Consider the following 21,493-nt stretch of genomic DNA (forward strand, 5'->3'; position numbering starts at 1 on the left):
CCGAAAACACATATTATGAATTTCCATTTGACACTAACTGCAAGACAACTGGTGATTTTTATAATTAATCAAATTTGGAATAAACCTTTTTGAATGACTTCGTGATTTGACAATTCATTGAAACTTTAATACTTTAATGTCCCAGCCCTCTTTATTAATAAATATATCCACCGGAAACAAGGTAGTATTTCAAGTACTTTGAAAATATTGAGAGTTTTAAATCAGAAAAGAATCTTCCAGAGCTTATAACGTGAAGAATTGGCTTACGACTTTGATGCTTTTCAACTTTTTCAATGTCGTCTTATCAGTATTTCACTGAACGCACCGAGTAGACATGCTATGAGAAAGCGATAACTGGCCAATAAAACGGGGAGACGTGGAATATTTTAAACCTGTTGTTGATATGCGGCTATTTGAGATAATTTAATAATACTTTACGCTGATTTTCTTGGTATTGGCGTATTATTTGTGTGAATCCTCGGAAAGGACGGGGAAGATTTCACTTTGATAATAGCGAGTGTGCTTAAATTTTAACAAAATGATTGGTAGGGCGCTAATAAAAGTGCTATGTTTGTTGGTACTATGGTCAGTGGCAGAAGGATTCACTTCGCAGGAGGTGAAATGTCATGGTATTTTTATTACTGTCTAAGAATTAAATTTCAAATTAATGGCTATAATTTTTATTTAAAAGTTTGCAAGGCGACGGTACAAGAATTGGAGAATGCAATTTCTAAGGAAGATCCAAATAAAACAGTTGACGTCAGTGGATTTCGACTTGATGCCAAGGGAAATTCTATAAGTAAATCCGTTAAACTTGTTAAATCAGAGATGTATCTAACCGAGTTAATGGAAAAGATTTGTAAGTGATGTTGCGTTTGATTTAGATATTAATAAACTCGTTTAAAGAAATGAAAAGTTAACAAGACATCAAATATGCTGCTTGCTTTTTGCAGGTGATAAAATGGAGGATTATGTTAAAGCTACATATAAAAGCAATGGCAAGTTCACACTTCTTAAGATGATTGTCGATGGAAAGATGAATCCGGAATCATCGCTTGTGGACTTTGTCCAAGACGGTGATTTAAATAAAAGTCTTGGCCACTATGTAAGTTTTGTTGTTCAATTAATAGTAGAATATTTAATGTTTCCATTTTTATTTAGTGTTTAGAGATACTCGACGATCACGAAGAAATCATCATAAAAGCCTTACAAGCTCCAAAACTTAGCGACGATCTGGACTCTCAAATTTGCGGAGCTCAGGCGAAATACTGCCCTTTCAGTCCCATTCAAGAGGAGTACGACTTTGATGAAAGGGATGAATTATGATAACGATGAATTAAGTTGAATTTAAATACTAGTTAAATTTTTGTTTTTTAATACAGCATTATATTTATTTTGTACAAACACGTTGTGTTCTTCAATCAAAAACTATAATTGACATTGTTTTGTTAATTTAATTTTACCATTATTTGCCTTTTACCATTGACCACATGACTACGAGCCAAGGAGCGCCCAAGCCGACTCCAAAGAATAGTGTCATAATCATGGTTATTTTGAATTTTCCAGCATTCAAGTTTATTGGAAGATTCTTTGAAAAAATATAAAGAAATATTTTTTTACTTTTCAGTCAAAGTTATTATTGTACATACATACTTCACCCGGACAACCGGGTCTGCCATGTCCGCCTTGTCGTACCATTGTGGTTGAAAATTGACGTATTCTATGGGCAAGCATACCTAATCGACCAGTCATTTTAGTGTATTTGTATATTTCCAATCAAAAGTTCAGCCAATTCACTCTGAAATGTTTGTAATATTTATATATGTAGGATTCAGTTCTTGAAAGTATTTTTTTGTGGATGACGGTTTTTTAACAGATATGTCAAAGTATACTTTTTTTAACTTAAAAAGTTTTCTTTCGAAGCTAGGTGACACTAGGTGTATTTAAAAATCTACAGTATTTACATTTTAATAATTCCCCACAGTTTTGGGAATCCTACAAATGCTTGATATGGAATAAAATAGACGATTCGGACAATATTTAAAAGTTATATGATTTTTTTTATATATAAAAAAGATGTATCGCCCTAAGGAATCATTTACATTCCTATCAAGTATTGTTTTATTTTCTGCCAAAATTATTCTTATCCACCATGTCCGCTCATTATATTTTCACAAATTCAAAATTCGCTTGCCAAATATTAATTAAAAAATTCAAGACCTTTTAGTATGACATACTTTTTATTGGTGAAAATAGTTTCACTTTTATCTTAATCATACATAACACACTTTTAAATAGTTGGTCATAGCCTTCAAAAGTTTTCCAGCCAAAATTCCATCATTTATGCTTACAAAGTTAAGCCTAAAAGGAAAAAATAAAAACACTATTAAAATCAGCACTATGTTTAAAAAAAAATATGGCAAATGTAATTATATCGTAAAAGAGCTCAGTATGCACTCACTAACCTTAAATTTTACTTCTTCAGCAGTTGATGTCTGACGACCAAGAACGGAGCAGCCAATCCAGAACCGAAGAAAAGTATAAAGTAAGCGGTCAACTTGTAGCGGTTATTCAGACCGAAAGGCAAGTTCTTTGAAGCAAAATTTCAATAATACAAATTTTTAAATAATGTTAACTTATGTAACAATGTGGCTATTGAAAGGGTTGTTATATCCCCAAAGAATTAACATACCTCGCCGGGAATACCGCCATGGCTGTGGTGCCTGACCAAACTCTGGGTGATATTACGAGCCAAAAGACTTGTGCGACCCAACATTTTGATTTTAATTTGTAATAAAATTGATTTTGTTCAAATGATGGAAATGACTACTGATTCCAACTTGACGTTAAGAACTTCGCAAATACAGAAAAAAACCTGACAAAAAGAAACGTCAGAATTCTCCAGAGGTGCAATTAATGAGCAAGGCGAATTCAATAAATTTATTTTTTCTATTTTACAAAACACATATTTTTATTAATTATTAATTACTATGTTTTACCAGATATTTTATTCATATGTAATAAAACCTTTATAGATATAAGTATAATTTAAGTTTACAAAAACATGTTAAATGTATATGGAATGGAAAACTCTATGCGTACAATTATTATGTATCGATCTACGATCGAAAAATTAACAGCTGTTTTGTTATCAATCCTATAGCGTGTGATGTAATTTATCCACACAATTCCATATTGTTGGTCATTAGATTGTGATAGTCTAATGATTTATCAGTTTTGTATTGTTATCTTAATTTATTTTTGTAATTAGCGTACAATCATGTTTAAGTTATTGAAATTGTTTAGAAACCCCATAACACAACAAATACCTCGTAACACAGCCCGACTTTTGCATGTTGGTGATGCTGATGTTTTGTCAAGCTCAATTGATAAGAATTCTGTTGAGTTTAAGGTTATTATTAAACAAGTAGAATATTTGTATTATGTGCTCTACAATAAACAATTACAGGAAAATGTTGTGGAAATGACAAATTTGGTAAACCAGCTAGATGACATCACTCGGCAAATTCTGACTGGTGGTGGAACTACAGCAATCGAGCGCCACACTTCACGAGGCAAACTTTTGCCCAGAGAACGCATCAATTTATTACTAGACAAAGGATCATCATTTCTTGAATTAAGCACTTTGGCGGGATACGAATTGTATGGAAAAGATATAGTCAATTCAGGCGGTATTGTTACTGGCGTAGGTAGAATCTGTGGGTATGTATTAGTAATAGATGCATACAAATTCAATGAATACTTAAAAAATATATGTACATTATTACAGAACTGAGTGCGTTATTGTTGCTAATGATGCTACGGTTAAAGGAGGTTCTTACTATCCAATTACTGTGAAGAAACATTTACGTGCTCAGGAGATTGCACAAGAAAATCGTTTGCCGTGTGTCTACTTAGTAGATTCTGGTGGGGCCAACTTACCACGTCAGGCAGAAGTTTTTCCAGACAAGCTACATTTTGGACGCATTTTTTATAACCAAGCTAACATGTCAGCTTTAGGTATACCTCAGATTGCAGTGGTGATGGGAAGTTGTACGGCTGGAGGCGCCTACGTTCCGGCCATGGCCGATGAAAGCATTATTGTTAAAAAACAAGGTACCATATTTTTAGCTGGTCCTCCTTTAGTAAAAGCTGCTACAGGTGAAGAAGTATCTGCTGAAGACTTGGGTGGCGCTGATTTACACTGTAAAACTTCTGGTGTAACCGATCACTATGCGGTGGATGATGAACATGCAATTTATTTAGCTAGGCAGGTTGTGCGTAATTTAAACTTGCCCTTAACAAATAGCTACAATGAAAAATTGTTATATTCAAGTCAAATGGCAAATCGAACCGTCAATGCCAAAGACACTGATATGATCGAAGAGCCAAAATATGACCAATATGAATTATATGGAATTGTGGGCACTACATTGACTAAGAGTTTTGACGTGCGTGAGGTCATAGCACGAATAGTGGACGGAAGTCGTTTTACAGAATTCAAAAAACTATATGGCGAGACATTGGTATGCGGTTTTGCGAAACTATACGGTCATACAGTAGGAATAATCGGAAACAATGGTGTACTATTTTCGGAGAGTGCTTTAAAAGGCGCTCATTTTATTCAGTTATGCGCACAGCGGAATATACCATTAGTATTTTTACAGAATATTACTGGTAAGATAAATTGCAAATAATGATAACTTGTATGTCAATGTATTTTTATCGAAACTTTTCGAAAAGGTTTTATGGTTGGTCGCGATGCTGAGGCCAATGGAATTGCAAAGAATGGTGCGAAAATGGTGACTGCTGTAGCTTGTGCAAATGTGCCTAAATTTACAGTTATCATCGGAGGATCTTATGGTGCTGGAAATTACGGAATGTGTGGTCGCGCGTATTCACCACGTTTTCTCTACATGTGGCCGAATTCCCGAATTTCCGTGATGGGCGGCACTCAGGCAGCCAATGTTCTGGCGCAAATAACGGCAGATCAACGTAAACGTGCTGGCAAAGACTTTACCGAGGAAGAGGCCAATAAGTTGAAGGCACCTATTATCGAAACATTTGAAAAGGAGGGCTCACCTTATTATAGTACTGCCCGTTTATGGGATGACGGTATCATTGATCCAGCGAATACACGTCAAGTGTTAGGCTTAAGTTTAAAAGCGGCTTTGAATAACGCTAGTCAATCTACACGGTTTGGTGTATTCCGCATGTAAAATATTGAAGTGGATATGTGGACGCATGTTGCATTTATTTTTGATATAATTGTATTTCATTGTGAATATTTTTTGTGGAAACTGTTGCATTTATTAGAGTTAAGACACATTTTTTAAACAATTATTGTGAGTTTACAAGTAACATAATGCAAAATGGTTATATACTTAGGATTAAATATTTTTGCAAGATATTTTTTTGGAATTTTATATTTTTTGTATTTTAGGAATACTAAGATGATTTCTTACAGGACACTGCAGACTGCGTAAACATCTCCACAGGATACGAATCATCGTAAATATACCATGATACGAATGAGTTCTGAATGAACGTGTCGCTAAAGCCCGAGACGTCGGTGCACATGCGGTTACCAGAAGAAGGCTCGCGTATTTAGGATGTATGCAGCCGAAGCAAAATCATTTGAAAACCATTGAGGGGTAGCTTCAATCATTCTAGATTTTATTACAGCTTTGGAGCTAGATGAAACAACATGAAAAGAGTCAGGGCACAATAGACCAAAAGTCGTAGTGTGCATCCTCCCACATCTATCTATTATTTATGTTTAAAGTCAAAAACTTATGTAATTTTCTCTTTAGACAGAAGCATTGTAGGTTTGTGCAATGGACAGAAGAGAGGAAAAACAAATAAATTGATCAAACATTAAATTTTGAAATAATGATATTAATTTTGACAGTAAGGTGGCAACATAGTGTTTGTAGCGGCACAAACTTTTTCGTTTGTCTGGTATATTTTCTAATCGTTACAATTAAATATTCACCACACCTATTCGTTGTTTTTGCCCAATTCGAAAATATCTGCTCGTTATTTGAGATTGAACGATTTTAAATAGTTTGTTCGCATTTTCTGTGTTGATAGCACACGTTATTTGACTCGCGTTTTGGTGTTTTAGCGTTTTAAGAGTATAAACCGCTCACATACTTATATATTAAATCAATTGATATTTCCTGCGTAAGAGAAGCCGCTGCAGAATTAAAAATCGGCAAGTGTAAAAGGTAGAACGCCAAACTTGAACTATTGAAAATTTTTCAAACGTTGCGTTATAAATCAAATTTATGTCGAAAATAGAAATAGTCATTGAAATTATTGTGGAAGATTGTGTTGAAAAAGAATAAGAGAGAAAAGGAATTTCAGGTTGTGTGTAAAAGTTAAGAATTCTGAAGGGAAAAAGCAAGAATTAAGCAGGAGTGGTGGGGCAGTTTGTTGCGTGAAGTTGGAAAACGCAAGGAAGATAGAGAAAACGAAAAACTGCTAAAATTCCGCTTGTAGAAGAAGGTGAGTGTATGTGTTTGCAAATGTTGCGCTCGTCAAAGCGATGGATGCGTTTTGGATGAACGAATGTATTTCGGTGGATGAGCGAATGCGAAAATATAATGTGTTTTGTTGGCTGAAGGAGTGTCAAACGCGTGTGTAAAAGGGAGCGCAAATGTATGGCAATTTTTCGAAGTGCAAATTTTTAAATGAAAGGAATCGGTAAAAAGTAACAAAAGAAAATAAAAGATAAAGATGATGATGATTAATGCGTTGCATGAAGAAAAAGTAATTGACTACCAACGATAATGATGATGACGATTGCAGTAAAGATACAATATAACTTTCAAGAATACTGAATTTGAAACAAATGAAAATAATTTAATGTAGAATAGTGTATTTGTCGATGGATTGAGTTGTGCTTTTAACATACAATTTTTATATATAAAAGTGTTACAATAGTACCAAGTACGAGATAGGGGACGTAAATTCTAGCATTCTTTGAAAATTTCTCTTATGCAGACAATCAGACCACAAACGTCACAAAGTTATTTTATAAACGCATACATGATTGTGTTGGATTTTCCATGGAATATTGGTATTTTTTATTTTCAGTCATAATTCTTATTTTAAATGAGTTAAATCCATGAAATAAGTTTAATATTAAAATTGGCCATGCACTTCAAATCAGAAGTTGATAGTACTTGCGTGACTGCTATCAACACCTGCTTGTGCAAGTAACCACTCCCATGGCAAAAGAGTTGCTGAGTATGCCAAATAGGTAATGCAATGAGTAATTTTAAATTATTGGGAATGTTAATCAAATAATTATTGAGTCAGCAAAATTACTATTCAGTTATTTTATACTCTTAAGCGTTTGGAATATGTATAAATTTGCATTATTTTCAATATTTGTGTATTACGTCATCAGTTAATGGACTAAATTCCATTCGCACATTTTATGAATATCTAGTTTGTAACTATGTAGATATGTACATCAAAGTTGTTCGGCATGCTGATAGCCGGTCTTGAGTATAAATGCAGCCGCCTACTTAAGTTTTTAATGTAGCCTCAGATTTCTGCCATCCATGTAGGTTCAAAGAAAGCTTTAATAGTTAATTTTTCGCATTATTGAAATGTGATTTTTCGCATTATGTGCGCAAAGGGTTAGATACATATCTTAAGGCTAGTGGTCAATGCCAATGGTGACTTGGTCGCAAGCCTCTCTCTGTATGACTATGGGTAACGGTTAGCCGGCCGCAAAAGTTTTAATATATTCATAATGTCGGCTATACATAGTTCGTATAATGATTAACAAAATTAGTCCTTTAAGAGTTCGGTGTTAAAACAACAGTTTAAAATTGTATCGCCATCTACCTTATACTATTCGTAGTTATGTGTGTACCTTTGAAATTTTAAGAGTAATATTTGACATATTTTTATGTTTAACAGTTACCCACGCATTTGCAAAACCAGTTACACATTTAAAACATTTGCATTCTGTTGGTTTGTGTGAGGACGTAGTATTTGATGCTGCCATATGGAAGCTCGTTTAAAATTTTTTATATGGTACGTACGTTAAATCCACAGGCATTTTACACTTCTGTATAGAATTTATAAACTAATAAAAATAGTTTTTTTGTGCTCTTAAGCAATATTTTAATTACCATTTTCCGGGAGTTATTGACCGTCGATATAAGCAAAAGTGATAATATTTCACTTATTTGTCTGTCAAGCCAATAGCCACCATGTCCACTTACCTTCAGTTTGACGGCAAATTAATCTACACAATTCCTCTGCTACCATAATGTAAGCAAATCCATATGTGTATTTGTGTGTACATGACAGAAGGAAGGTGATGGGCAATAGACTCTTGACCACCGGTAATGCCAACAGATGACCTAGTAATCGAGTTGAGTTCGTTACACTCGTATTTAAAGTGAGTAAGTTAATACTATTTAAACAAAAGCAGCAGAATAGAATGGTAATTTTGATATGATTTGTTAGCAGATAAACGCTATAAAATAATAAGTAAGGAACACGAACCCGGACTGTTAGTATCACCCGCTTTTCAATGCAGAAGCAAAAACATTTTACGACTTTCAGAAAGTGAAGGAAAAATCCTTATCCATTTTATAAATATGTCACAATGATAGAGCTTATTTGGTGACCGAAGAAAAAAAATTTCGTGCCATTGAATTTTTTCAGAAATTGTTTTGAGCAGTACAGTTAACGATCAAAGTATTGATTAATTATTTGACATTGGCATACAATTTGCTTTTATATGCTTTCTCCGCTAACCTGTTTTACAATATTGCAGCATTGGTGAAGCTTATTCTATGCGTACTTTTCCAGAAGTTTTCGCTGACCAACATATGGTTTGCTTAACAATGCGCCTGTCGAATTCTTTTACATGCAAACAACGAATATAGAAATAGTTGGTTTATTTTTATACCCTGAACAGGGTATATTAAGTTTGCCTCGAAGTTTGTAACAGTCAGATGGAAACGTCTGAGACTATAAACTTTATATATAAAAAATCAGCATGATGAGCTGAGTTGATTTAACCATGTTTTTCCATCTGTTTCTCTGCATATTTGCGAACTTGTCCCTCAGTTTTTGAGATATCAGTCTGGGATTTTGCACATTTACTTTTCTCCCCAAGAAGCTGCTCATTTGTCAGAACCGTGATATCCAGTAACCCTTATGCCAAAAAAAAAATGCACCTGTGAAGCGTATTTTAGCTTTGGTGCAGTCGAAGGTAACATATTTTCTTGTATTTATATTATATTCAACAAACGCACTTAAGCAGTTATTTCGCTTTGTTGTGTTTTCATAAATATTCTATTGATTTTATTAATATATGTATGTATGGTATATTGTCTTCATGTAGCTCCCACAATGTACACTCGTATTTCTACTTCGATTTGCTAGCATTTCTAGTAGCTACGCAAAAATATGAATATTAATAAAAATAATATACAAAATTAATAAAAAAAAAGGTTGCCTTTACTTCAAATTTACTCTAAACCCTATACTTCAATGGTAATGACACCTGCTTATCATAAACCGCTATCATTTAAAGAATGCAATTTTAAAGCTTCTGAATTCATGTCAATTGTGTCTTTATTAACCAATGTTTGTCAAGCGTAGAGTTATGTTTACAGTTTTTTTCAGACTTCTAATTATGCACCAAATAATGTAATTACTTTATTTTTATGTATGTTTTTTTTTTTCATTTTGTTAACTTTAAATACGTACCACCGTCCACTTCCTATTTACCCATTCAGGTTCTTCCTCATTCCAAAATGTCAGCATGCAGTCGCTTTGTTTTGCGTAGGTTTGCCGGTCGCTCGGCCTAGCCTCGAGTTGGCTGACGGACGGTAAAGTTCATTGTTCGCTTGATATTGTTCGTGAAAGTGCTGACGCATACTTCGGCTGTTGGTGATGTGCTCATTTTGTTTTTGTATCTATTTATGTTGTTAGATTTTTTTTGAGAAAAAACGCCGAACGTTGCACGTTGGCCATTGCTGCATTCGACTGTAGTAGACAACTTTGGGAGAATTTGGTTTGCAAGCGACATTTGTTGTTGTGCTGTGTTACGTATGCTGTATGCAGCAGCTCGCCCAATCGTTCATCGTACAGCAACTGTTGCTGCTACACAGACATACTCCCTTGGTACATTCATGTACAGCAGTTGTACGAACCTCTGCATTTCTAAATCTAAAAATTAAATATTTTACCATTTGTCTACTTTTTTTGCGTCTTCGGTGCGTTTAAAATAGACGAGTGCAACTAAGTCCGCGTAGCATGTCGATGCAGCAAAGATTTTATTGTCGTTCAAGAACAGAAGTTTGTGAGTCAGAAAGCAATATTTAACAATTTCGTGACTGTTTCACCCTCATATAGTGTCGAATTCTTTTCTATTGATTTTTCATGCTATAACATCGCAATAAATATAAGTAATAATAAATAATTAAAAGTGATTGTATTTGCATGTTAAAAAATTTAAAGATTTCTATAAAAAGTATGAATATATATAAGTAAATTTAATATGCGTGTATATCTTGAGTAAGTCTGCATTCAAATTCAGTTAAATTGATTTTTTAACAATAAGTTTCAGTTTCGATGAACATCTGTTGCTTGTTTCTACTCTGCGCCAAAATAACATGAGTTCATAGTACGCACGCGCAAGTTATGCTTCACTTATTATCTTAACAATTAAGTTTAATGTAGGAGCAATTAGTAGCGTTAGCAATACAAAAATATTTATATAAATATATATGTACATACATATGTATGTGTATGGTGGCGCCATCACCGTCTCCACCCTTAATCCAAAAACAAATTGTTAAATGAAATATAAAATCATATGAATTACAAATCGTTTACAAATATCGCTGTTGCAGATCTTTTACATGGCGATAATATAAATTAGTTCAACTATTTTCGCTCTGCTTCGCTTCATCCAAAAAAGTCAACTGCAACTTAAACCAAAATCTTGCCTTCGGTTGCGGTTTTGGGCCTGGCTTCATTTTCTACAATCTTCCACAATATATGTAGTTATATGTGTATATATATCACATCTAAATACATTCATACTTGTTACAATACTTAAGTTTTATTTTTGTTTCATACGATTTACTGCAGTGTTTGGTAGGGAGTGAGAGCAAGACGTCACCGGAAAGAAGATTAAGTGAAAGAACACCATATCAGCCAGTTGGTCTATACAACAGTCAGTCATAAGGACAGAGAAGAGCGGACAAGACAATTAGTAGCAGCCGGCTATTGTGTGTGCAGTAAAGCAGAAATAAATAAATAAGGAAAGTAATAATTGTACCAATACAAAAATGGCAGTCAACGTGTACTCCACAAATGTGACTACCGAAAATTTATCCAGACATGATATGCTCGCTTGGGTAAATGATTGCCTGCAAGCGCAATTTGGTAAAATTGAAGAGCTATGCACTGGTAAGTTAGTTGTTGTTGTTGTTTAGTATAAAATAATAAATCGTAACTATTTGATTTGCTTCTAATTTAGGCGCTGCTTATTGCCAGTTCATGGATATGTTGTTCCCCGGCTCGGTGCCAATGAAAAGAGTCAAGTTTCGTACAAATTTGGAACACGAATATATTCAGAATTTCAAAATCTTGCAAGCATCTTTTAAAAAGATGGCAGTTGATAAGGTACTAATGCTTCCAATTATTATTTTTATTGGTATGGCATTTATTTATATACGTCTGTCAATATATTATTAGTATTATTTAATGTAATATTGATATTTTAATCTCTTATTATTATTATTTATTTTTATGAGAATTTATTCTTTGTGCGTTTAACAATGTAGCAGTAACAGTGTGTTGAAAACATTTTTTTTAATTTATATTTTACATGCGAATATGATAAGTGAATGAGTATTGGAACAGAAAGTATGTTATAGGAATGATTTTATTTATACAGTAAAAATGCTTAAATTATATGAAGCAGAATTATGCAGAATTCCATTTAGAGTAGATAAAACTCCAAATGAATAATGAATTCAACAATAAACAGAAACAGAATAAAAATAAGAAAATTGCAGGACAACTTAAGATAAGCCCAAATTAAATATATTATATTGTATTTTTATTCATTATACGATGGATAGGGAATATAAAGTTTGCCACGAAGTTTATAAAACACCCACAAGGAGACGTCGAAGACCCTATAAAATATAAACATATGTATATGTATATAAATGATCAGCTGAGTCGATTTAGCCATGTTCGTCCGCTTGCTTGTCCGTGTGTATATATGCGAACTATACGAAGGAACTAGCCTCAGTTTTTGAGATATCGATAACTCGCTTGTCCTTTTCTACTAAAGAAACTGCTCCTATCGGACCACTATAGCATACGAGTATAGCTGCCTTTTCTGCTGATTCCGAATGGTGAACGATCTAAATCAAGTCCTTGAATGAAAAACTTTTTTATTTGATAAGATACTTCACGAAATTTGACATTAATTATTGTTCAAGTCAACAGTACAATCTCCGATCATATTGTCCAATCAAAATCAAGTTCTAAGGAAAACTTAAGCCTGTGAAGGGTATTATAGCTTCTGTGCAGCCGAAGTTAATGTTTTTTTCTGTTCTCTTTTGCTTTTAATTTTGTAACTAAGAAAACTTCATTTATTATCCAACACTCCACATATGAAATATGCAATGGGCGTTCCTCGCACATTTATAATCTTGTTAAACGTGAACAAGCTCAACTGTTTTATAAATAGAAATATGCATCAGGGTGGCTCACATTATAGTGTATTCGCGTTATATATTCGTTACAAATACATTGCATCGTTAATTTGACAACTGATTTTTCGGAAATCGGTCCTAACCCACTTTAGGTTAGATGTGTGCAACCCAAAAACGAAAATTTGTCGTAAGTGGACATAAATAAATTGATCATCGAATTTAATGGGGAAATGACACATTAAATATCAATTATTTATTCTTGAACCAGTTTAATACTGAATACATTTCTTGAACGATATTTTCATGCATAATATTCTAAAAAATTTCACATACAAATAATTAAATTGTGTCAATACTTCAATAATTTGTAGATAATACCAGTCGATAAGTTGATAAAAGGTCGTTTCCAAGATAATTTTGAATTTTTGCAATGGTTTAAAAAATTCTTCGATGCAAATTATGATGGGCGCGAATATGAACCGCTTATAGCTCGTAGCGGCGTCAAGCTGGGCAATGGCATTGGTGGTGGCGGCGGCGGCGGCGGCGGCAGTAGTGGTCGAGGCAGTAGCAACGATTTACTTGAGAAACGACACATACAGATGCCAAATCGAACGCACGCGCTACCGGCTGTAACACAACGTACGGCAGTTAGGCCGGACCGCGGTGGAGGTGGGCAAGCAAAAATGGAAATATTATATTAGATAGAAATAAAGTGAGAGAAGAAGAGGCGAGTCTCAGGAAAAGTGTTTTGAACACCACTACTCGCCTCCAAATTCTTTACACTTCAAAGAGAATTGCAACAAAAAATAATTTTCTAGAATGATTAAACGTGAAGCACGAATATTTTTTGTGGATTGAAAATATAAAATGTTGCTAAAACGAATTGAAGATTTTAAATTTAAAATTTCGAATTTTCGTAAGATAATGTTACAATCAAATTCAGCGCGTTCATCTATTTAAACTAAATCGACAACACTTTCTCATATAACAAAGTCATCTTATAGCAAAAAAAAGCGCACAGCATTGCACTGTATACTCATGCACGTACATACATACGTTTGCACATTAGTGGATGGCAGAGGTCGCCTTGAACTTTGCGAAAAATACGCGTGTGTTGAAATTGCATTGCTATGAGACAAAGCTTAACGCGACCTAGTGTAACTCAAGTCGACCTCTCGCATTTATTCAGCTAACACCCAGGGGGCTTGTTTTATATATATGTATTACGTATTTAATTGTCACATTCTTTTTTCGCTTGTTTTTGATTTACATATGTCACTATATATTTTATTATAAGAAAAAAGCGCCGTGACATAGGTTTTGTTTATTTTTACTTATGTTCAAGTGAATTTTGTTGCTATTGTAACTATCACCACATACATACATACCCATAATACACATGTAAAAACACTGTGTGCACTACTCACCTTAAATATACATGTAGTGTCTATGCGCTCATCCTCACACCGGGAGGTTTACCTGGTGGCCCCCAACTACATACTTCAAATTTCGGCACTAGTTTAACTGGCGCATTTGTATATTCAAGCACATAAATAATAACATACATGTCTACTTAGTGTATTTTTACGTCTAGTATGGTGTGTTCGTATGTCTACTGTTGAGAATTTAAACTTGTATTTGTGAATTTTTCCCCAAAAGTGGGTTATTTCAGTTATTTTTTTAAAATTTTTTTTTTTACGTTTCACTTTTTTTGAAATTTTTATAGTTCTACATACCTTTAATTTTACTTTTTACTTTCAATTTTATCTTAATTATACACAAAATATATGCACGTGGAGTTATGAGCGTAAAAAGTAGCAGCTGCTCATACCATAATGGGCAGAAATGTGTTTGAATGAAAGAAAATGAGCTATTATATGTGGAATAAAAACAATAATAGTAATCGAGTTGAGTTTAATTAGCCGCAATACTTTAACCGGAAACTTAATGTAATTTTTATTAAATTTTTTTTATCACTGAGGTATTAAATCTAAAAATTAATGCACTTTTTAGCATTGTTTTATTTGTTTGGCGGTTTTTTTTTGCGTTACGTTCCAGTCTAACTGTCATATAACTTGCCGTTGGATGCGTTTGAAACGCCTACCTTTTTCCGATTTGCTTACAATAGTAGGTGGCGTGAAATTTCGTAAAAATAATTTGTAAATATTTACTTTGCAGTATTGCGGCACGGTCTCTGTTTTCTCTATTTACTTATTTAATACTATAGGCCAACATAGAATAATACTATATTATCCATTTCAAATGATAAAAAATAAACTTAATTCCAACAGCATATTACTCTTTATACAGGGTATATTAAGTTTGCCACGAAGTTTGTAGCAAAAGATCCTAGAGGGGATTTAGCCATGTCCGTCTGTTTGTTTGTATACACGCTAATTTGGCACACAATTTTTGAGATATGAAAAAGCTGCTCATTTGTCGGAATCGTCCATATGGCATCACAATAGTATATGCCTGCCAAGTTCTTGTACAAGTTATCTTCACGAAATATAGCATGAATTATTGCCCAAGACAACAGTACAATCTTCAAACCAAACCAATGGTACAGATCGAAGCACCATAGCTTATAGCTGCCATACAAACTAAACGATCAAAATTAGGGTCTTGTATGGAAATTTTTTTGTTTTTTGTGAAGGTTATTACAGCTTCGGTGCAAAATGAAGTTAACGTTCTTGTTTTGGCGTCAGCAAAGAATTTTTTAAACTCAAAAATTTTTATTGCCAGCAAAAGTCAAACATGTAGTTAATATTGCTGCGCCATGAACTGTAATGACAGCTGTCAGTAGCAGTTGCTGCTCCAATTACGCGACCTAACTCCTTGTGCTTATTTACTTTATTGTATAAATAAAATTTGATTACCACTATTGCAATAAATAATAAACTTATAAATATTTACGATATATAATTTAATTTTGTTTTGGTTTTTTTTTACTATTTCTTAAATATTTTCTTTCACATTTTCTTTTTAAATTTTCATATTTTTATTTTATGGCTTTGTTTTGTCTTTTCTTTTGCTCTTCTATTTGGTTATTTGTGTTTTTTTTTTGTATATTCCATTTTTTTTAGATAATACCAATTGATAAACTGATCAAGGGCCGTTTTCAAGATAATTTCGAATTTTTACAATGGTTTAAAAAATTCTTCGATGCCAATTATGATGGCCGAGATTACGATGCCAGCGCTGCTAGAGATGGTGCTCCAATGGGTTTTGGTTCGGGTGTGGTGAAGGCTTTGCCTGGCACCGGTGGCGGTTCGTTATCCTCACGTAAGCCAGTGGCCATAGCACCGCCGGCGCGTTCATCAACAACATCGACGACACGGCCCAGTATGTGCTGTTGCATTTTTAAATTGTATACAAAATTATGTCTTTTAAAAACGCTTAGTTATATCCAAAGAAATTCGCTTCAATCTCTATGTAGTCTCATGTATTTTTATATTTGCACAAAGTTTGTATTTAATTTATTATCTTTGTATTATTATTGTATAAAAAATTCTCAATTGGATGTTTTTTTTTTTAAGTATTTATCTCAGTGTATAAAACTTTATATTTCTTAATTGTTTTGTTTGTCAAAACGCCTTTTTACTAATTTTTCTACTCTCACCACTAATTTTGTTATTTGGTTTTTAATTAGTTAATCAACCGTTCGTCAAAAAATCCATTATTCATTGCTTCGTAGATTTAGTTATGTTTCATTTAACAAAATTGAAAGCACAACTTTTCCAAAAAAAAAACATCACAAACAAAATTGTCCATCCATATTGTTAAAAATACAATTTTCGAATATTTCTCTAAAAATAGATGTGTACGTGCTTCACGTTTGTTGAATATACCCTTGTAAATTATGAATCTTAACTTAGTTTATCGTGTATATTGTGTATATGTGTGCTGATATTGCTATTATTTTATTTTACGCTATTTCGAACAACGCGCATGCGCAGTTTCCAAAGTACCACCGCGCGCCGCAGCACCAGTCGTAACTAAGTCAGCTGCCGTAAATAATACCACCGGTGCAGTTAAAAAGTCCGGCGACTCATCCAATACGGTGTCGAACCAACAGATCGAGGAGTTGTCCAATCAGGCAAGATTTTTTTTATCACACACATACGTTTTCTAGGAAATTTTAAAATAAAATTTTTTTTTAAATTTTTCTCAGGTCATGGATATGCGTTTGAACTTGGAGGGTTTGGAGAAAGAGCGGGATTTCTATTTCTCAAAATTGCGTGACATAGAAATACTGTAAGTGAACTGAAATTGTAATGTAGCAATGAGGTAATGAGATAAGCGTTTCGTATTTTTCACACTCAAAGTGCATTTAAAAAAACTATAATTTTACACAAGAAGAAAGGTTTAAGCACCATATTTAGGTAACTAAATATGAAAGCTTGTGTAAAAATTTTGAATGAAATGATTTGATTGAATGAAATTAAATTTTAAATATTTTATTCTGATTTTGATTTGATTTTCAATTTATTCATATAAATTGAATGTTGAAAATTGAATTTTTAATTCCAAACATCTTGGATTTAAAATACATAAATTATTTTTCAAATAAAAAGTTGAAATGAAAAGGCATACGAAAGGAAAGATTTACATATTTCTAACTAAAACACTATAATTAAAAGAAATAAAATTTAAATAAGACAAACAGAGCTAAACTATGTTGAAAATGGTAAAATGCGAAATACGCAAAAGAGAAAAATTGTCAATTCTAAGACAATCAGGGGTGTTGTGGAATCCAAGACAGATTTGCGTAGTTGTCAGAATTGCATACCAATTCTGATTTTGAATGGTGTCACAGAATCTGATTGGATTTGCGTGATGTGCCTAATGTGACAAAATTTGCAAATGAATAAATTAGGAAGCGTTTTATAAATTTGAATTGCTGAATGAAGTCTACTAAAGTTTACAATGAGTTGCGCTATTTTAGTTTTTCTTTTAGAAAAAAAGCAACGAAAAAAACGAAAGGAATATATTAAAAGATCACTGTAATCCACTTGATGCACCGGGGAGTCGCATGTGAAATTTAGCTTGCATTTACTTGTAAGTTTGTATACATTCTTACTTCACCGATTTATATCACATTATCGACTGAATAAAGACGCATTTGCGTGTTAAATTACGTTTATTACGTTTTGTAAATTCTCTTAAAATATCTTGATTTTTTCCATAAACTCGATAATTTGACAATTTTGTTTTATTCTTATGTTTTCCCCTATAGAAATAACGATAAATGAAATCGTAACAATAATATAAATTATTTTCTTAACTTACATTTCAAATCTGTGAGCGAAAATCCTCTTGCTTTGTTTCTGATAACAAAACTGATAAAATTGGTTTCCGTGAAACCCAAAACCGCCACAATTTCTGTTTCAAACGTCAAACCAATAATATCTGAATTCATGACACCTACTACATTTCTTTCTAAAATTTTTAATTGTAAGCTTAGCATTATTATTTTTTTTTTTGTTAGTTTTTAATTTGGTGATTAGGATTAAAAACCAAAATAATATTTTTTTTATTCACGAATGAGATTAAAATTTTATTTTTCAATCTGGTGTTTAGAATTAAAAATTTAGAAAGTATTTTTAAAGTATTTGAAATGTTAGTCCAATTATTTTCTAATGCAGTATTTGCAGAATCCTGCTTAAGATAAATGCCTTTTTAATTAAATTTTTGCTCCTCAACAAATTTTTTTAAATTGGTTTAATTTTATTATATTATATATATAATATAGTCAATCAAGACTATACACTCACACAAAACTATTTATGAATTTCATATTTAATTTATTTTTGTAAAAATGCAAAAAAATCTGACTAATGTACAATTATCAACAACTAACGCTTATCTTTTGTCTCAACATGCAAATATTTACAAATACATTTTTTATATTTTAAAATATTCTTTTCCATGCATTTCTTCAACAGCTGCCAAGAAGCAGCAGAAGGTGACCCGCATCCTTTAATACAAAAGATTTTGGATATTATGTATGCGACCGAGGTAAAGCGCAACACTTCTGTATGTGTAATTTCATTTGTATATTTCTTTTTTCACCCCGAAAAAAATTCCCACAGCAAAATTTTTATGTTTTGTACAAACTACAAATGCCAATTTTAAAAGTAAAAAAAAGTTAAATAATAACTAGTAACTAAGTCAAGTTTAATTAAAGTTTTAGCAAAAATAGCTAATTTTTTATATTTCCATTTAACTTCTATCCGGTTATTTTTTAAATAAGAGCTTTAATTGTGTTTCTCGAATTCACAATTTCTAATAATATATAATGCAAATGCCTATTTTAGCGTTAACGCATTTGAAAAGAAAAATTATCAGCGAAATTATTTGTTGTTATTGTATTTGTTTACACTATTATAGTTTTCGCGGTGAATTGGCATTTATTTATTGTTAAATATTTTCTAATACTAACAATTTTGGCAAGTCGTCTTAACCGCCAATGACTTTCACATTTACTTAATTTAAATTTATAACGCTCTTTTTTCCTTTTTTCTTTTTTTATTATCATCAATACACTCAAAACAACAACAATCACATCACTGTTCGCTGTTAATTGGCCATTAAAACGGTGCATTTGAATTGAAAATATCAAATATCATCATGCACACCTGACACCCGCATTATTCTACAACCTCCAATAATTGAAAAACAAAAACAAAAAATATCCGCCATATCACAACGTGCATATATATATTTGTGTGTGTTTGCACCGCTCCACGACGCTGCATCATCAATGTGTATAAATTTGTGTGTGTGTGCGTACATTGACATTCTCTTCTGTTTATTCAACCATACATCTATTGGTCACTGCATTATTTACTTGAACATCATATTTACATAATGCCCTGTAAATTCGAAAACACTACACAACCGAACACTACTACACCTTGACAGGATGGTTTTGCGCCTCCGGATGAAATTCCGCCCGAGGATGAGGAGTATTAAAAGCAACAACTCGCAAGGAGGATTGATTACAGAACTGCAAATAAACAGAAACTGAGAAAAAAATGTTTATATTACACAAAAAAAAAAAACAAGATTTAAAAAATACAAGAATTTAAGCATAATAAACTATGTTAAACATGATTGATAAATGTTGAAAATATTGCTGTACTCAATGACAATTTAGAATGGAATTACGGCTACTACTGCTATAACACACGAAACTGAAGAAGAAGCAAACAGATAAGGCGAAGTATCTTTTAATAAATAAATACATGAACAAACTGCTTAAATTACGATAATCTATAATATAAATACGAACAAAATCTAACGAAAATAAACGATATTAATATTTGAACATAAAACGTTCATAATAATAAAAAAAAGAACATTAAAATTATGTGAGTGTATGCTTGTAGGTAACAGTTTAGGTGACAACGTACGACAGACTGATTTTTTATAGTTTGGATGCAGCTGGAACTCGTATGAGACATAATATGGTTGATACAATTTATATTTCTTACTTTTTCTTAAAGGAGGAGTAGGGTTAATACGTGTAAAACAAGGCCCATCTTTATAATTTTGTTTTGATGAAACAGTTAAAATCTATCTTCTAATAACCAATGGTACTTTATATCATGACACTTACAGAATATTCTGTTGAATTTTGATGACCAAATATAAAAGAAATACGGCAGTGGCGGCAGCAATTACTCTGGAGCGTCTCGGAGAAAAGTTGAATTGCGGTGTCCCTCATAACTCGGTGCTGGATCTTCTGAAATCAAAATTATGTCGCGAGATAATCTTTTTGCCCAGGTAAAGCTGGGGAGTGGGTTTTACGAAATTTAAATTTTTCACTTTTTTTTGGAAAACTGCAGGAAAAAACGCGTGTTTTTGCGAAGAAATCGGTTAGTTTGTTATAGTAAAATGAAAAATATTAAAAAATTCCAGCTTTACCTCAGAAATGATGTAGGGAAATAGTGTTAGAAATTTTTTGAAAAGTTTTGAAGTTATGACACTCACCGACTTTGTGAGTTGTGGGAATGCCGCTTTAAATTTTGAAGTCGAATGTAAAACCTTAAGTAAAATACTCCGCCCATTTTGCTAGGGTCGACTTGAAATTTAACGACAAATAAAAAAAGGTTAAGTTAGTTTCAGTGTTCTTTATTGCAGCCGCACAGTGAAAGCGTGAGGAATTGAAGTTCACAACTGTTGTATTAATACTCATGTTTATATACTTTATAGTAGATGTAGATTTGATCCTATAGTATTTTCCACTGTAGCCAAACATTTTCTTGCGAGCAATTGGTGACTAAATTTAAAAGACATACTAATTTTTGCTTCAATATTTAATTATTTTATGTATTCGTATTAATTTTCATTGCTGATTATAGAATAAACTGTCTTTTACTTGTCGTAATTTACTTTTCGACCAAGCTTAATAATTTCAAATTGATTATACAAAAATTGTATTTGTTTTCTGTTGGTTTGTGCGCTTAAGTTAGTTCGTAGAACAAACGAAAACTAAAGAAACATAATTTCGCAACATAAATTTCGTACACACAATTGCATTTTTGCAAAGTTAGTTTTCAGAATTCTCTTTCTTTTTCGTCTATTCTTTTAAATCGTTAAAATCACTAGTGCATGTTTACTACACTATCATGTTTGCTATCTCGCATAAACATTACATACATAGTTATTTATAATTTGTGCCGTTATTTTATTTTTGAAATAAAAACCAACCGTATTCAAGTTGCTTATGCTTTTTATGATTTTAGTTAGTAAAAATAAATTGCGTT

General features: G+C 32.6%; 4 protein-coding genes across 9 annotated transcripts; 3 read left to right on the top strand and 1 right to left on the bottom strand.

The window, feature by feature from the left end:
* The first annotated feature begins 317 nt into the window (after positions 1-317).
* Positions 318-2,862, top strand: sel (canopy family protein seele). Its single transcript, XM_036369864.2, has 4 exons — positions 318-629; positions 692-859; positions 954-1,105; positions 1,162-2,862. Exons 1-4 carry the CDS (start codon positions 539-541, stop codon positions 1,324-1,326), a joined length of 576 nt encoding a protein of 191 aa, XP_036225757.1. The 5' UTR covers positions 318-538; the 3' UTR covers positions 1,327-2,862.
* On the bottom strand, positions 2,222-2,807 carry LOC106627813 (cytochrome c oxidase subunit 7C, mitochondrial). Its single transcript, XM_036369866.2, has 3 exons — positions 2,693-2,807; positions 2,466-2,590; positions 2,222-2,361 (listed from the first exon to the last, which is right to left on the bottom strand). Exons 1-2 carry the CDS (start codon positions 2,774-2,776, stop codon positions 2,474-2,476), a joined length of 201 nt encoding a protein of 66 aa, XP_036225759.1. The 5' UTR covers positions 2,777-2,807; the 3' UTR covers positions 2,222-2,361; positions 2,466-2,473.
* Positions 2,863-3,147: 285 nt separating the features above from the next.
* Mccc2 (methylcrotonyl-CoA carboxylase subunit 2) lies at positions 3,148-5,411 on the top strand. The gene is made up of 4 exons (XM_014248154.3): positions 3,148-3,412; positions 3,470-3,723; positions 3,791-4,677; positions 4,744-5,411. Exons 1-4 carry the CDS (start codon positions 3,281-3,283, stop codon positions 5,217-5,219), a joined length of 1,749 nt encoding a protein of 582 aa, XP_014103629.3. The 5' UTR covers positions 3,148-3,280; the 3' UTR covers positions 5,220-5,411.
* A 639-nt stretch (positions 5,412-6,050) lies between these two features.
* Eb1 (microtubule-associated protein RP/EB family member 1) lies at positions 6,051-19,855 on the top strand. Of its 6 annotated transcripts, none has more exons than XM_014248155.3 (8): positions 6,051-6,230; positions 11,137-11,457; positions 11,528-11,673; positions 13,091-13,388; positions 16,679-16,818; positions 16,894-16,976; positions 18,668-18,758; positions 19,647-19,855. In XM_014248155.3, exons 2-8 carry the CDS (start codon positions 11,337-11,339, stop codon positions 19,695-19,697), a joined length of 930 nt encoding a protein of 309 aa, XP_014103630.1. In that variant the 5' UTR covers positions 6,051-6,230; positions 11,137-11,336; the 3' UTR covers positions 19,698-19,855. The 6 variants fall into 6 exon arrangements, with proteins under 6 accessions (XP_014103630.1, XP_014103635.1, XP_014103636.1 ...); XM_014248160.3 differs by having other exon boundaries at positions 18,668-18,740; XM_014248161.3 differs by lacking the exon at positions 13,091-13,388 and adding an exon at positions 15,806-16,064 and having other exon boundaries at positions 6,052-6,230.
* The last annotated feature ends 1,638 nt before the right edge of the window (positions 19,856-21,493 follow it).

The sequence above is a fragment of the Bactrocera oleae genome, chromosome 4 (genome assembly GCF_042242935.1).
Source record: "Bactrocera oleae isolate idBacOlea1 chromosome 4, idBacOlea1, whole genome shotgun sequence".
Classification (NCBI taxonomy): Eukaryota; Metazoa; Arthropoda; class Insecta; order Diptera; family Tephritidae; genus Bactrocera; species Bactrocera oleae.

Excerpts from the sequence above, each read along its gene's own strand:
- sel (XM_036369864.2), top strand. The coding sequence starts at position 539 with ATGATTGGTAGGGCGCTAATAAAAGTGCTATGTTTGTTGGTACTATGG. Across the intron at positions 860-953 it reads CGAGTTAATGGAAAAGATTT|GTGATAAAATGGAGGATTAT; the intron begins GTAAGTGATGTT and ends TGCTTTTTGCAG. Across the intron at positions 1,106-1,161 it reads ATAAAAGTCTTGGCCACTAT|TGTTTAGAGATACTCGACGA; the intron begins GTAAGTTTTGTT and ends ATTTTTATTTAG.
- LOC106627813 (XM_036369866.2), bottom strand. The coding sequence starts at position 2,776 with ATGTTGGGTCGCACAAGTCTTTTGGCTCGTAATATCACCCAGAGTTTG. Across the intron at positions 2,591-2,692 it reads ATGGCGGTATTCCCGGCGAG|AACTTGCCTTTCGGTCTGAA; the intron begins GTATGTTAATTC and ends TTTGCTTCAAAG.
- Mccc2 (XM_014248154.3), top strand. The coding sequence starts at position 3,281 with ATGTTTAAGTTATTGAAATTGTTTAGAAACCCCATAACACAACAAATA. Across the intron at positions 3,724-3,790 it reads GGCGTAGGTAGAATCTGTGG|AACTGAGTGCGTTATTGTTG; the intron begins GTATGTATTAGT and ends ACATTATTACAG. Across the intron at positions 4,678-4,743 it reads ATTTTTACAGAATATTACTG|GTTTTATGGTTGGTCGCGAT; the intron begins GTAAGATAAATT and ends CTTTTCGAAAAG.
- Eb1 (XM_014248155.3), top strand. The coding sequence starts at position 11,337 with ATGGCAGTCAACGTGTACTCCACAAATGTGACTACCGAAAATTTATCC. Across the intron at positions 11,458-11,527 it reads AATTGAAGAGCTATGCACTG|GCGCTGCTTATTGCCAGTTC; the intron begins GTAAGTTAGTTG and ends CTTCTAATTTAG. Across the intron at positions 18,759-19,646 it reads AGGTAAAGCGCAACACTTCT|GATGGTTTTGCGCCTCCGGA; the intron begins GTATGTGTAATT and ends ACACCTTGACAG.